The following is a 17,123-nucleotide window of genomic DNA, read 5'->3' on the forward strand; positions in this document are numbered from 1 at the left end:
TTTTCCACTTTCCTTACAGAATCAGATATCTTTTTAATTACCAGGAACACCAGACAGAGTGACATGACTCTGTTGCATAAAACTTTGTTTGGGATTTCATTAAGACAAGCTCAAATAATATACCCCAAGTCAATTTTGCTTAGATGGAAATTTAACCTTTATATTCAGGAGGACACAAGAAATCTAGTTATTGAGCCCACAAAACAACTATCAAAACTGTCTCAGTAGTAGATGCAGTTTCTTCATGCAAATCTCTGGAACAATGCTCAGTTTGTAGGCACTTTTTTTGTTGTTGGCCTGCTAATTTCCCCCATTTATTCCCCTCTGTCCTCCCATTTATTACTACTAGGGTTGAACCTTTTTTCAGTTAAATGGGAGAGAGCAGAATTTTTACTGCTGAGGAGTTCATCAGTACAGCTGTTCATTGCTCAACTGACATAATAATGTTCTGGTTTTGACAAACCTAACTACAGGGCAAATCATTATTCTCTGTCACAGGCAAAACCTATGAATGGGAAAATCATTTAGAGGTAGCAAGAGCACATTTCACCTCTGGGAGTTATTGGTACATGTTCTCCTAGGAAGTCAAATGGATGCAGGAGGAATAGCCTTTAAATGCAGTGGCTCTGGGAAGAATACATCTTTCAACATCAGAGGCAGGCTGGTGCCTGTGTTTTTGGCTCAGAAGCAGACTTTCTCACTTTGTTGAGACAAATTACTCTTTATTTCTAACATCGTGGTTCCCATGGGAGACCCTCTCTCATCAGCTTCCTCAGCTATGATGCCGTCATTCCCCTGTAAGGTTGACTGTTTAAAGGCTAATGGCAGCATCTGCTTGTTCTGGCTATTTTGCTGCCTTTCAGCTGTGGCACTGGGAAAACATGTCATGTCAAATTTCTGCCCTTTATACTCGGCTATGTCATAGTTATCATAGTGTTTAAAGGAAGGATGCCTGCAAAATCTTTTCCTATAAGGATCTCCTGTAGGAGAAAAGAGATCACAGCACACTAATGAGTACTGCCTTCCTTTCCTGTCATCTTCAGCTTATCTGAGAGCCTTTCCAACCCCTCACTTTGTTTCCTTGGCACCTAAAGAGAAGAGAAAGGCATTTGGTCCTAGAGTTTCAGCAATGGGGAAAATGGAGACATCTAAGCAAAGCAAAAGAACAGCATGTTACAGGAGTAATTTTTCTTGTTTGAGAGGTGAGGAAATGTGCAAAAAGAGATGCTGAAGCAGGCCATCTATCCAATTCATGGACTGCATTCAGATAACCAAAGAGAGAGTAAAATTTTCTCATGCAATTTTCCTTTATTCTACAAATTATCCAAGGAAATACTCTAAACAGTATGTTTATGGTGCACTAAGTAAGTATATTTAACTTGTGTCTGAGTCTAATAACTAACACAGGGAAATGTTAATTTTTCTGTAATAATGACTCTTGAGTCATTATTTTTAATAAAATTAGAGTAAAAAAGGCCTGAATTCAGTATTGTTAATTTAAATACCTATTTCTCCCTAGAAATAACAGAAAATTGAAAGAATCAGCCTATCAAAGACACAAATTCCTGTATCAGAAAAAACTAACCTAAAGGCTTCATTACATATCATGCAAAGGGTTGTAAGCATTTCGGTGACTCTGTGAAACAAGGCCTTTTCATTAAAGTATGTATTACAAAGGAGATTACACTTTTGTTGACACTACACCACCTCAAGATCAAAGGCACGCACAGGTTCAATGTTCTGCTCTTGTCCTCTTTGTTTTCCTCTATCTTTACATGCCTTTTGTCTTTTAAGCTACTTTTCTCTTTGACAATGAAACATGAAAGCCACGCTGGCTAACGTTTTGCCAAATAAGCACAAAGCTAAGCCCATCTGAAAAAAAAAAATGCAGAGCCCATGAATTTTTAAAAGTTCATACATAATATATCATAAAAGTAGGATGAATAATATGTTGCATTGGCTTTAATAAAAAGCTCCTTGACCATTTCTCAGAGATTCTGAGATGTAATCAATACCCAAAAAGGTATATTGGGGACATTGCTAAGATTTACGCTTTTTTTGCACAGAGTGACACTATCTGCTTACTATATCAACTGAGGACACAATATTGAATTTCAGAGAACAGAAGGAAGAAGGAGTATTATTATCTGCCTCAACAGTGTTTCAATTCAGAAATCAGCCTTATGGCTCATCCCTGACTTTAAAGGCAAAAAGGAAGGTTCTGAAGAGGGGTACAAGTACAGCACAAAAAACTCACATGAATCTGAGCATCAGCAGTTCGAGATTGCATCAGGCTTCTGTTTCGCTCTACTTCTGAAAGCAAATCCCCAGATGAGAGGTCTAAGATGCGTGAATGGAGTTTCTGAGGGGGGCAGAAAGGAATAAGCAAAGCATAAGCATTTGTCAAATATGTAGCAGATCAGCATTTTTAAAATTCCAAACTCTGCTGTTAAATTTCAAGGGAAATGAAGACCCTGAGGTAAAAGAGGATTTGCTCTAATTTGAAATGTTTCTCTTTGTGCTTACTTTGTCCAAGACTTCCTGTCTGCAGAACAGATCATTCCTCATCCAAAGCAAACTCTACTACTTTTTTTTTCTAGTCACTGTTTTCCAACTTATCATTACTTCATAGCCAACAGTGACAAATAAACACGAGTTCCACCATTATCCACAGAGTTTGACAGGTTTCAGGAAAACAGCATAAAAATGAACTACAAAATTAACATTTATAAATCAATCAACCTGTTAATGCTGTTTTATTTACGAGCTGCTACACCTTGAGTGAATGATTGTAAAAGTGACCCTATTTTAAAGCAGCATTGATCTGCTGAAGGCCTCCTTTGCACGCATTTTCACTCAAAGTCATTAATGTCATCTGTTAGGAACAATTAATGTGAATAGAAAATAATTGCATCAGGGAACCAGGGACTCTGAGGATTTTGTGCATTAATATTCACATGCTGTTCGATTATATACACAGTGGGTTTTTCAGCTTTGCTTGGAAGGATGGCTAAGCTTGTGCCTTTTCCTCCATGTTTACCTGTATTCTAATTACTAAGGCTTTCAGTTTGCATTAAGCCTGATTTGTTTTAATTAGAGTTTCAATAAAATCCATGATTTATGTGAATGCCTTGGCTGATGGCTTCAGAAGAAGAAATACCTGCGCTCTTGTCAGTCACCAGACCAACATATCATGTAACAGGCAGTATGGATCTGACTTACAATCCATTGAAATCAATGAAGAAGGATTTTAAAAAGCCCAACAAACAAACATAAGGACTTTGAATCAGCTCTTTTCATTCTCCCATTAATTCTCCACACTTGGAGAGAGAGACCACATCTATGCCCCCTTCAGCACCAGGGAGCTCAGCTTGGAGAAACGAATGGTGCAGATCCTGCTGGGATGCTTCCCAGGGAGACCCTGGGAAGGATGCAAACCATGAAGACTTATCTAGGCTGCATGAGTGGCAAACGACCACGTCCATCTAGGAAGCCTGGTCATAGAGGGGAAAAAGAATTTGTAGCCACAAAACCTCATCCACATTGTCAAGACAGTGTGCAGGGCCCTGAAATGTCAGTCACACAGTATCTTATATCCAGTTATTCCTCAGCCCACTCTCTTGGTACCTACTGCAGAAATTAATCTGTTAGATAACAAAGCAGGAAGCCATTCCTCCAGCCTTTGTTATCTGCATGCTGTGCTTTAGGTATCTATTCCAGATAACCCTGCTTTTTAAAAACAAAACAAAACAACAAATAGTAGTTATAAATTTGGGAGTAATTTTGTAAGAGTTGCACATTCACCCAGGTTTCTTCAGGAGGTATTATCTGTTGCAGACAGATTATGGAAAATATTTTCAGTTTTCATATGGAAAATATTTTAGATGATCAATATTCTGTACAAACATGCCCAGTATATTGTTGAGTAGACTTAAAATGCTACAAGCACTCTGTATCCCCAATACTTCTAATTATTAGTATTAACTACATCCAGGCTATATGTTTTTTAACATCAGTGATGCCTATTGCCTAGTTCTTCATCATGCATCTTTCAAAGTGTTACCACTAGAGTTACTGTCTGGTGTTTGTTTGAGACTTAAATTCAAGCTAAACTGCCTTCCAAGACTCACAGCTTTACTGATTTAGTACATGTGTTATTCTTCACAGTAATTCCAATGGCACTATTGAACCACCAGAGAACTGCACTGTTTTCAGAACCAGGAGTCACCCATGTTAGGAGCAAGTGGTGTATTTGTTCTTTGCAGAGGAATTAACTACTTTCTCCAGTTAAACCAGCCACTTGATTTTTCCTTCCACAGATAATGTAGGGGAAATCACTGTAGCCAGATCTGTGCATTAGAGGTCACGACTGAGGACACCCAAGATGGATGATCATTTATAGTTGTACATTTATTTTCTCAGAAAAAAAATATTCTAGAAGGAGTGCTGTAGGAGTTTTACAGCTGCAAAACTGCCTTCCCATTCTTCCAGCAAGGCATTTTAGATATTTCATTACTTAAATGGCAAAATATATGCATCACAATATGGGAAACTAACTAGTCTCAATTAATGTCACCCCACAGAATTTAGCCTGCTGCTGCTATTGTCCACATCAGACAGAAGAGCAGAGATCAGCCAAATTGGAACAGGCAGTAAACAGAAACAATTTTTGGCCAGTGATAAGAAGCCCAGCATAGCATGCTGTAAATGGCTCAGAGTTACAGGGGTCCCTCCACACTGACTCAATGTCCAGCAGATCTGGGCTGCATATGGGTCATGCTGTGTTTGAATCATCTTGGCCAGGATTAGACACTTTGACTCTATAAAACTCATATAACAAAGGTGAATCAGCAGACTAAAATGATTAACAAAGGGGGAAAGCGTGTTCTCAAGATGTATAATGTGATTATATTTCTGAATCAAACAAAAGATCATCACGTTGGGAATATTCCTCCCCACACATATGCAAATAAACAGACACACAGCCAGCATAATGACTAGCATTAAACAGCATAACAAAGTTTGAGATCATTAATTAAATATAGTTGCACTGCACTGAAGCAAGTCATCCAATTACAAAAGAAAAATGATAAGAAATTTGATTTTTTCCTTATTCCTTCTCCATTTTCTAATTAAAAATAATGGGAAAAACCAGTATTTGCTACAAAACCCCAAACAACCTCATTAATAATCCATTTAAAACCAAGTAAGCAGACGGTCCTATCTGTATATCTTGATTTCTTCACAGATACACAAAATGTACTGTGTCCTTTATGGTTATTTTCAGATGACAGTCACATAACCAGATCAGGGACTTACTGCTGCCTTGATAACTGTACAATATTAAAACCACTGTTGATGTTATCACGATGCGATGCAACAAAAGGTAAACCACAACACACAATGACTTCCAAGCAGTTTAAATGAATATTTGAACATGAAACTGAGGAGTTACAACTATAAATCCAAGCCAACCACCCCATTTCCTGGTTCTGTATATAATGAGAAGGGGAAACTGGGCAATATTTGTACATGGTGGGGAACGTCTGGGCCCGTCTGAATGCAGGAAACCATCAGGAGCACTGGACTGGAGAACGGAAAACCCTTATGAAGTGAATGAAGCATGGGCTGGGCCAAATTGTTTGGAAACTATCCCTTACTGAGTTCTGGAGGGGCAGGCACAAACTAAAAACAATGTTGATAGCATCTTAGCTAGACTGGAGCCATGCCTCTACAGAAAGTGGGTGCTCAGAGGCTAGGGCAGAGCAGAAAGGGCCTCTCTGTGGCTGCTTGTGGCCAGCAGCAGCAAAGCTCCTCTGTCATCTGTGAGACTGATACAGAAAAGGTCGTGCTCCTTGTGGCTCAATGTCAAGATTAACTGTGTAACCCACATAAAAAAATAAAAACAAAGTAATTGATAATTTAGGTGGAAGCCTATTATATCAAGTGCAATTGGAAATACAATTATCTGGCAGGTAGATAACCAATCCATCAAAAAGGAGGCCAGTTCCCCTTCCCCCAGCAGCATACTTATTAAGGCTTTCTAGGAAGATAAAAGAAGGCCGGCATGAGGCAATATTAGAGAGACTCCCTTAACTATTGTGTCCATTGACTGTATCTGTGCAGAATATCTATCAGTTCCCATCTCCCTTTTAAAACATCTAATGGCCTGCAGCATTGCCAGAACAATTGTCAATGAATTATGCCAAAGTGTACACAGCTCTCCAATACTGGGTGAGTTAATTGCTATTAAATCAATTGGCTTTGCTTTTCTCACACGAGCCAAAGTTTATCACTCACATGAAAGAAATTCTCCCCCTCTCTAGGTTCTAAGGCCTCGTTTTCAACCTGCTGCTTCACGCTAGAGCTATAAATGTTTGTTTGGTGTGTGTGGCTTCATCCCATCTTTGCCATTATCTAGGATATTACAGACCCAAACAGGCTTACTCTGGACTACTCTCCTATATAACCTGACCACTGTAACTGGACTGGCAGGGAATAAATCTTCTGCAGCCTTCACACCACTCATTTTTAATAACTCTCTTCATGAAGAAGATTATACTCAAGTCAGCAATACCACAGCTCCAACTTTTCCTCTGTTGAACTAAATGAGTTACATCTTAGTAACCACCAAAAACATGGAAGAAAGAAGAAAAACCAAAAAGGCAGCAGAAGAGTGCTAATGTGATCTTTTCATAAGTGTAATAGAGGCTGATGAAAGACAAGAGCTCTTTCTAGGTGACTTTTTTTACAATCAGCTGACCTGTCTCACTTTCCCTGTTCCCTTGTTCATCTCTGTCATAGCCATCAGAAGCAGAGCGCAGCTATGAATTAATCACATCAAGTATCAGCTTTAATTTCAAAGGACTTAGAGAAACAGTACGCTATACTACAGTTCCATTATACCACAGAAGACAGCATACCAGAGAAAGGAAAAAAATCTCTTACATATGAAATGTATGTAGTTTTAGTTTATGTAGAAATACAACCTTTCATGAAACTATATTTTCATTTGATTTTTAGTCCTTGGAATCATTGCAGAGGGAGTGTTCAGCTGGAGATGGGAGAACATCTCTCACCCAGTCCATCAAAAGTTGGCTAGATTAAGAACACACACTACACAAAGTATGATGTGTGAAGTTCTCATACACTAAACACTCTGAAATAAAAGTAAACATTAAGTAGAGTTAAAGAAAAAAAACCAAAACCCCAACACTTCTGAGAATTGAAATAGATTTTGCCTTTAGACAAATCTGAGTTTGTAATACATACACTTTTGACATATGGTAATTCTTCTTCTAAAGAGAGCAGAACAAGTGGTTGTCATCAGAAAACAGCTAAATATTAGAAAGTGAAAGCTGCAAAAAGATGCTTCCATTTTATTTAATTCTAATAATCACTAACATAGGAAATGTACTTGCAATTATACACTCTGTACACACAGCAATGCCTGATGTTTTATTGGATATAATTGATGCCATGAAAATAAAGTTATAATAATACTTTCAGCTCTTGGAAGTTCTATGTTTAATAGAAATTCAGAATTATGTCCTACTTTCATACTACTCACTTCCTGTGAACAGAACTTCATGGCCATTACTGTTTAACTTTGTAGCGAAAGAAAATTAGTCTTCCCATTTTCACAGTTTGTAATAGCAACAGCAATTATCATAGTGACCAGCTTGCTTAGGAACTTGCCTTCATCTTTCCAGCTGCTTATTGCATGTGAAGAAAGGCAGCTTCCCAGCAGAGTTCCTTGATCACGGTATGTGCCATCCCGGATTCCTTTTTAAACCTATAGCCTTCAGGATAATTTCAAGGACATTTCACTGTGGAAATAGCTGTGCATTTTCCCTTCTAATTCTCTGATAATTTGCTTTGCAGTCATCAATTACTTTAACAGCATGAGGTCACTTGTGTCTGTGGCTACTTCTGATAAATATTTTATATTAACATGTAGTCCAGCATTATGGTGGTTCAGCTGCAGAATACAGCATGTCTTTCAGAACCATTCCTGCACCAGCAGCAGTTCCTTTACAGGAAATAAAGTCCCCTATGCACAATCATTTCATATTAGAATAGAATAGAATAAACCAGGTTGGAAGAGACCTTCAAGATCATCGCGTCCAACCTATCATCCAACACCGCCTAATCAACTAACCCATGTAACCAAGCACCCTGTCAAGTCTCCTCCTGAACACCTCCAGTGACGGCGACTCCACCACCTCCCCGGGCAGCCCATTCCAATGGGCAATCACTCTCTCTGTGTAAAACTTCCTCCTGACCTCCAGCCTGAACTTCCCCTGGCACAGCCTGAGACTGTGTCCTCTTGTTCGGGTGCTGGCTGCCTGGGAGAAGAGACCAACCTCTGCCTGTTTACAACCCCCCTTCAGGTAGTTGTAGAGAGCAATAAGGTCACCCCTGAGTCTCCTCCTCTCCAGGCTAAGCAGCCCCAGCTCCCTCAGTCTCTCAGATACATATTCCTGTATCTCTGTCCAGAACTAAACAGTCAACAACATGATTTTTTTTTTTTTAATTATTTTTTTGGGGGTGCCAGTTCTAGGAATAAAACATGACCTTATCTTAGACTAAGCTACAAAGGAACATCCATATAGGTGTACCTCTCTCTAGATTTTCACAAGTGTATTAAAAAGAGACAAAGCTTTAAAGCATGAGGAAGTAAGAAGACAACTGTTATTCCTAGGGGGAAAAAATCCCAAAGTACAGCATTTTCAATGGAAGAAACACTAGGTTCAGATACTAACTTTTCCTGCTCCCAGCATTAAGGCAGTGTTCTGAGTCCACGTTCATGTTCACTGACAGCAATGTGATAGCTCAACAATTCTTCCGAGTTTCTATTTTTCTGTTTGTAAAACCTGTTACATGTTTGTGTGTTTGGCTCTAAGAGACTATTTTGCATCAAATATTTAGACTCACATTTTCCCTTGTACAATAGTAACCATGACCAATCAAGCTGTACTTGTGCATTTCCTTAAGCAACAACATTTTACATCAAGCAGTCAGGAAAAAGAAAATGACAAAGTATCAGTAAAGCATAGTGACAAACACAGGTTCGCCATGGCTCTCTTCTGGCTCTCCTCCTTTGCTGCAGAACACACAATAGATTAAGCGAATAGAGCTGCGCAATATGGGTAACAGGAGTGAGTCACAGGAGACATCTAGGAGAACATCTGATATGCAGTCAACTTGTCAAGTTACTAATTTCTCCTACTGTTGGGTCATTTTTAACCATATACAGGGTTACAGCTAAAATTAGAGTGAGAAACTAACAATCTCTGACCATTTAAAATTATTCTTCTTTACCCAAAATAATTATACACTCATCACTTCTTAGACCTCTAGAAGCTAGTAATAAACTTCTGTGCAAGCAAAACCATATACCTGCTGATTGCAAAGCTAATGCGTCATATTAAGCTATTCTTTCTGTTTCTTTGTTACTACAGGCACAACTTCCAGCAGACCAAGCTGGTACTGAAGATTCTTACTATTTGCAAAAGCACACAATGAAACATCAGACAGCTCAGTCTGGAATGGGCAAAACGACTCAGAAGTCTTATACTGCATAGTATTTGGTGCAAAGATGAAAGCTGTCTTCATATTTAATAGTCTACTCTTTCTTAAGGTCTGCTTGAAAGGTTAGAATTACATAGAATAAACAAGATTGGAAGAGACTTTCAAGATCATTGCATCCAACCCTTCAACCAATCCAACCCACCTAAACAACTAACCCATGGCACCAAGCACCCCAGCAAGTCTCCTCCTGAACACCTCCAATGACAGCGACTCCGCCACCTCCCCAGGCCGCACATTCCAATGGGCAATCACTCTTTCTGTATAGAACTTCTTCCTAACATCCAACCTAAACCTCCCCTGGCGCAGCCTGAGACTGTGTCCTCTTGTTCTGGTACTGGCTGCCTGGGAGAAGAGACCAACCTCTGCCTGTCTACAACCTCCCTTCAGGTAGTTGTAGGGATTTGCCACTCTATGTTGCTGCCAGGTATCTCAACAGCTGTATCACAGAAGACTTACCCCGGTAACTCCTTTTTTTGTGGGAGTTAATACAAGCAAGTGAACCCCAGGATAACTCTCACAGTGCTATGAGTAAGTCATTGGAGACTGTTATTTATTGGTCTTACCTGCAGCTGTGAAAAATACAGGAAACAATCACAAACATGTAGTATTGCTCAGTGGTACTGAGAAGAAAAGTTGTACAAAAAATAAATATTAAAGGATTAACAGTAAAATACATTTCAGTGAGCTAAATGACATCTTACTACAAAAAATAGGAAGTTTCAAGCTAATCCAGAAATGTCAAGTCAAGTGGATTTGAGTTTTCTATTAATCTTAAAAAAAACCAAACAAACCCCAAAACCCTGCCATGACATTTCTAATTTGATATTTTTCATTTGGCTTCGTTGGGTTTTGACTCCTACTTGGCTGACTTTCTAAAATACCTAGAAGCCTGATGACACAGATGCTGGATTTTGAATTCAAACCCAGTATTAATTGTGGTTTGTCAGCTTTGCTGGCAAATCTTCCGGGTGAGTTTACCGAGATTTAACTGACAACATCCAAGACAAAATAGAAGGGTACGATATTACAAACATTTGCAGAGAAGATTAGGGTGCTAAAACTACATCAGAAAACCCTGTTAACATGGCAAATCCAGCATCAAAAAAAAAAAAAGAAAAGGAAAAAAAAGATAAGAAAGGTTTCACTTGTGTCTGCTTCAGATTTTCCAGGCTTGGTACTCTCCAGTATTACCGAACCATCCAGAAAAGGCAAAAAGCAGAGAATTAGACTCTAAAGGAACTCAGAAAGATGGAAACTTGTATCCTAGGGCACAAATTGGGAGATATTCAGCAGATGGTTGATGCACAAACATAAATAACATAATCTTTCTATATTCTTTAGAGAGCTGACAACATTAACGTAAGCCTACAATTACTGTTCCAAATCCCCTAGTTTTATTAATTTTTATAAAATGCTTTAAATAAAAGTTACATTTGAAAGACACAAAGTAATCCTCTCTGATCCTAGCTTTCATTTTATAACTCTATCAGTGTTTTCAAGCTCTGAGACTCCAAAGTATTAGTTCTCATTTTAATAAGACTATGGTAGGAGTCTGTAAATATTGCAGTAATAATAAAATGAGCTGATTTAATGTCCTAGGAAAATGTATGTATAAAGTTCCCTGTGGTTTGTAATTACCGTAAAGTCAACAGTTTACATCAATGACCCGGTAATCAGCTCGTCAGAATGTAAATAATTAATGAAATAAATGTTTTTAATGAGCTGGCTCATGGAAAACTCCTTGGAGTATGGTAAAAGAGCAGTTTTGTGAGAGTAACATTGTAGAAGAGTCAAGCTCCTTCCTAAGCACGTATTTGCATTTTGTTTCTTAGTAATTTGGTACAATCCCGTAAATGCTTTTTGTAAATACATCTCTACTAATCTAGTACTAATTAATATGTTAATTCAACTTCACATAGGTGTTATGAATAATGGGAACATCAAAGAGTCAGAGGCAGAATCCTGCACAGCCTGACACCTTCTCTTATAACACTGCTCACAAACAGACCCTTTTTTTCCTTAACGTTTCAGCATGGTCACAACCAGCCTAGGAAACACCTTTTTACTGAACTCCTGTGAGAAAGAACAACTGTACCATTAATCTTTTATGGCACACTCTACACATGCCATTGGATGCATTAGCAGCAAAAAGATGAGCTGTTTTTTATTGTTTCAGTGTATGTAAGAAATGCTTTAACATGAAAACAGATGAAAAGTACTGGTGTTTCAGTCACACAACAGGCACTGCATTATCGCTCATTATCTGTTTAAATGCTACTCACTAATTTTTAACACCCCACTAAATTGCTGGTATTACAATAGTCAGGGATATTCCTGGTAGCACAACATAACTTTGGTCTTTGTCTTTATGATTCCTACAGTTTAAAATTAATTTTCACATTCACTTTCTGACTATGCCCCAAAATCATCTAAAGGAATTAGGGAGACCTCAGTACGATCTTGTTATTGACATTTACCTTGATCGATGTTGGCTCTTACAGAATTGGAATCTACAGATCAATTCCCTTATTAGATTCGTTCTCAGCGCTGCCATGATCATTTTATCACAGAAGCTGCTGCCATCAAATGCTGCTTTATCACTTTATAATGGGATAAGCTGAAGCTTTCCTCTAGCATATAGTTGGAAATGAACAAGTGTGAGCCCTAAATATTTCTTTCACAGATTTTCCAAAACTATCCTTATTAACTGTCTATGTCTATTTTAAAGGTTATTTTAAACTCAGTTTACCCAATCAGTAATAATCTTTGCCTACAAGACAATTCCAGTTCTCAGCATGTGAAAAACAAGGCTGGAGACTGCCCTGGATCTCTTAATTACTTTCTTCCAGCTGAGTGTGAGTCAGATGATAGAAAAAAATAAGGCTAAAAATGAAAATATAACAGAAAAAACAAAATGGTCTCAGGAACAGTTAGGTACTTTAAGCGAACACACAAACAGACGTGCAAACTGTCAACAAGCACCCCAAACAAATATGCTTGCTGCAAGGGTTTTATCAGGTTTTGAACATGAGCAAGGCCATGGTATTTTTGTAAGAGTGGCGTTACAGCTCCTGTTGAGAGAGGAGTTCATCACATTAATTTAAATCCCCGATAAAATAAATTAGCTTTTTTTATTGCCAGGTTGAACTGTGGGTCTATGATTGTTATGTATTGCTACAATCTAAGCCTTAATGGCATTTTAGCCCCGTGGTGGTCAAACAGATACCATTTCAAACCTTCTAAAGGCTATTAAAACATGTGCAGATGTCTGGAAAATTAATACCATTATCTAACTCTAACCTTTTGCCTGTAGGAGGAAAACAGAGAGAAGGCTCAGGGAAGATGCTTTAGATCAATATACGGTAAGCAAGGAGGGTAAGCTCTGTCTCACATACGAGTTCATTGGCTGTGAACAGGTGACTCAAGTGAGCAGATTCATCCTCATTTGGGATTCAGTGAAATAATTCATTTGCACAGAAAAATAATTTCAGAGAGATGAGCAACATTTTTACAGTCCTTCCTCACTGCTATTTCCCAAGGTCCAGTAAGCTTGACACTGGAAATGTTCATTCATTCAAATGACAAGAGCATGAATTTGTCAAGGTTAACATTGAACAAGCCACATTTTCTTTGCCTCAGTACTATACATTTAAAAGGTTTCTCCAGCCCTCCAATTGTTTTAACATTGTAATATTGTTGAAATGTCAGATGGACATAGTGATAGGAATTCAAGAAACACTTTTATTGTGAGTTTAAGGCTTTTACATACATATTTTCTTTCCAACTCTAATGCATTCTTTTTGGCTCAGGCAGAGTAATTTCTAGTAAGGAGCGAGTTTTTAAGAAGGTTTTCTTCAACACTTGGATACAAGGTACATTATTCTATCCTTTTTCCTCCAAGTACTTACTTGAGGTATGGCTTAAGAAAGAGTAAGTGGGCAGATTCCCAGCTGGTAAGGATTATTGGCTCCACTTGTACTGAAATCAAAAGAATTTCTGCCACGTCAGGAATTGTCTTGTAGACTTCCTAAACTTTTCCTGCTTTTCAGAAACAGAGCTGCTAGAGTGTCACAGTGTGAATGTGTTTTGGTATTTCACTCTTGAAAGCCTCAGATCTGACCACAAGATTTCCAGATGGCAGTTCAAGTTCTGAAACATTTATTCTTATGCAAAAAAAACTATAGGGCTTGTGTGCAGGAGAGAGTGCAGCTCTGTAGATCTGATGATATGAACAGGCACCTCAAATCCTGGCTTCAGACCTCTGGAATTCCACTGACCTACTCCAGAGTGGTGAGAAACCACAGAAGGATGTCACAATCAGCCTGTCCATGCAAGCCACCTTAACAAGGCTGAAACACAAATGAGGTGTGAGAGGCAGTGCTGATACCAACAATGAGGGTGCACCATACAGGATGATATGAGAATACACACATGCACTGACCATGCTCATCTGCACCTCGCTCCTATTGCTGCAGCCAGGAGGAATACCAGAAAATGAAAAATATCAGTCATGGCTCCTGCACCAAACTGTGCTCTAAGAACTATTTAGGACTAGGCTCTGGCATAAACCAAAGAGACACCGAAGAGCGACACCAAAGACAGTCCCTTCTTCCACTCTGCAGCCAGTACCAGAGGCAGCCTGCCCTGAGGCTCAAGGCAGCGGTGAGCTTTGCCTCTAGCATAACTGGCAAATAGCTGCAAACCTTTTTGGCATCTGTCTGTGCTCAGAAGTGATGCCAACATCTGATTAGGAATCTGCACCCTTGTGAATTGATTGTTCTTTCATGGTAGATAAAAGCAGGTCATAGGAAATATTATCTAGGAATTTCAAAAGGGGTCATGTCTCAGTTTGGCACCAAATAATGAGCCAGATTTTAAGAGTAGCTCAACACAATGCATGAACACCTGAAAGTCTGATCCCATGTGTGTGAAGGACCTAAAGATCTAAATTCAATAGAATAGAATTAACCAGGTTGGAGAAGACCTCAGAGATCATTGAGTCCAACCTATCACCCAACACTATCTAATCCACTAAACCATGGCACTAATGCCCCATCCAGTCTCTTCCTAAACACCTCCAGTGATGGTGACTCCACCACCTCCCTGGGCAGCACATTCCAACGGCCAGTCACTCTTTCTATGAAGAACTTCTTCCTAACATCCAGCCTAAACCTCCCCTGGTGCAGCTTGAGACTGTGTCCTCTTGTTCTGGTGCTGGTTGCCTGAGAGAAGAGACCAATCCCCACCTGGCTACAACCTCCCTTCAGGTAGCTGTAGAGAGCAAGAAGGTCTCTCCTGAGGCTCCTCTTCTCCAGGCTAAGCAAGCCCAGCTCTCAGCCTGTACCCATAGGGCTTGTGCTCCAAAGCCCTCCCCAGCTTTGTTGCCCTTCTTTGGACACATTCCAGTAAGTCAACATCTAAACTGAGGGGCCCAGAACTGGACACAGGACTCAAGGTGTGGCCTAACCCGTGCTGAGTACAGGGGCAGAATGACTTCCCTGCTCCTGCTGGCCACACTATTCCTGATGCAGGCCACGATGCCATTGGCCTTAAAACTGGTGAAGTCTGGAACAGAGCAGAGAGTACTCATATTTCTAATTAGTGTCAAGATCTCCTAAGGACCATTTCATAGAATAAATTTAAGCAAGCCTCTAAATCACAGTGGCTCTGATTCATGTTCACACTTACAGTTTGTATAATCCATAACAATTGTGCCTACATCTCTGCCTGTATCCACTGTACAGAAAAATTACTCAAGGCTTGTTTAGAGAAAAAAACAAAGTTAATAGTCATAGGAAAGTTTAAGAAAAAAACCCAACAGATAGAGCATCCCTGCTTTTAAAATATGACTGACTATAAAAATTAAGGATCAAAACACTACAAAATGAAGTAGTTCATCTCTGAAACTAGGTAGCAGAAAGATGAACTGAAGAGTGGGTGTATATTTGAGATTTTTAAAGCACTGGTATTAATTCAAGGTACCATTACTTTGGCAGTCTGGTTTCCATGCTTCTAATGCAGTAAAATGGAGTTTAATTCATTATGTTGGAAATGCCCTTGTAATGTGCACAGGACACAGACAAATCACTGCTCCTCCCTGCACCCAGACTTCAGTTAGTGACTAATGAAACATGGCTTGCTCACATCCAGAGAAAGAAATGAGCATGAATGCAATCTAAAAATGCTAAAAATACAGAAATACTCAAGTCTGTCAATATCACATTATTAAAGATTTAATGACAAAGGTAACTTTTCCTTTTAGCTTGTCCTTATCAAGAGAGATACTCAGATGGTAATTTAGGAGTTAAGGCACTAATGGACTCTTCAGTTTCACTGAGCACCTACGTGCTGATTTTATCTTGCAATACAGTATTTCACATTCTCAGCGAAGTCAACAGAGATTTAGTCAATAGTGTCATGGCCTTTGGATGAGGATTTGAATCTTACCAGTATCCAAACCATCATTAAAGAAGATAGGTCATTTGGGAAACAAAGGAGAGCATTAGTAAAATTCAATACTATAAGATGAAGTTGGTTCAGTAGGTGTTTTATGATTCATTATGAATAATCACTTATTCTAATTGCCACCCCTTTCTCTTCTATGTGCAGTAGGAGTATACAAAACATACAAAGTATATCACAGGAAAATGATTTTTTTTCTTAGCAGATGGCAACACAAAGTATCCTTTGAATAAAGAATGTGTAGTTTAAAATTATTAGCAAATTACACTGTCCTGATCTACTCCAAACACCTTAAAGGTTGCCAAGTAGAGTACTTATTGCACAACGGTTTTTAAGTAGAATAGACATAATTCTATATTAGTTCATCTCTACCACCCTTAAATAATAGTAGCAAAACCACAGTTAAAAATATACATCAGGTTTTAGATATATTGAATGTAATAATTGGTTAAATTAATCCTTTTTCTATTCTTGTTTCCTACACACACACTATTGCATAGTTATCCTTTGTTTCTAAGACTATATTTGTTTCTAAGTCTTAAGAAAACAAAAATGAACTGCATACTTAGCTCCATTAGTGCAACATGAACATTACAGATCTGTAATAATGATAGTTATATTTCTATAGTGCTTTAGAATTTCAGTGGAATCCTACCAAAACACAAAGCAGCCCTCTAAATCTTTGAATCATTTAATTTTATGCATTCTTATGGTATTTGGTTTGGGAGTTATGGAGTGTGAAATATGTACCATGATGAGAAAATTATGTAGCACACCTGTTGTTAGTGCATATTGTATTTAAGCAGAGCTTGCAGTGGCTACTGTTGTATTCCACTGTGAAATCCAAACTGGGGAGGCTTTAAAAGCTGACTTGAGGATAGGAACTTGCACTTTCATATGTAATATGTGGCTTGTACTTCACATACCCCATGCTGTGATGATTCCATGCTAATTTTTACTATCATAACATCAATGAATGTTCCATTTAGAAGGGAAACTTGAATGAATGGCTCTTGACTTACATACACTAAATATAGATAGAAAAAATAAATACATTTATAAAACTT

The 17,123-nt window shown here is 38.6% G+C and overlaps 1 protein-coding gene across 7 annotated transcripts in view; it reads right to left on the minus strand.

Moving 5' to 3' along the window:
- The window catches only part of NCKAP5 (NCK associated protein 5), a 531,557-nt gene that overhangs the window by 66,525 nt on the left and 447,909 nt on the right, over window positions 1–17,123 (minus strand). For all 7 annotated transcript variants that reach the window (XM_068139093.1, XM_068139094.1, XM_068139096.1 and 4 more), the window contains one exon: window positions 2,258–2,362. In XM_068139093.1, the coding sequence (XP_067995194.1) occupies window positions 2,258–2,362 (105 nt within the window). The remainder of the gene's footprint in view (window positions 1–2,257; window positions 2,363–17,123) is intronic.

The sequence above is a fragment of the Melanerpes formicivorus genome, unplaced genomic scaffold (genome assembly GCF_026170545.1).
Source record: "Melanerpes formicivorus ecotype bairdi unplaced genomic scaffold, bMelFor1.0.p_v2 SCAF_5, whole genome shotgun sequence".
NCBI classification, from domain to species: domain Eukaryota; kingdom Metazoa; phylum Chordata; class Aves; order Piciformes; family Picidae; genus Melanerpes; species Melanerpes formicivorus.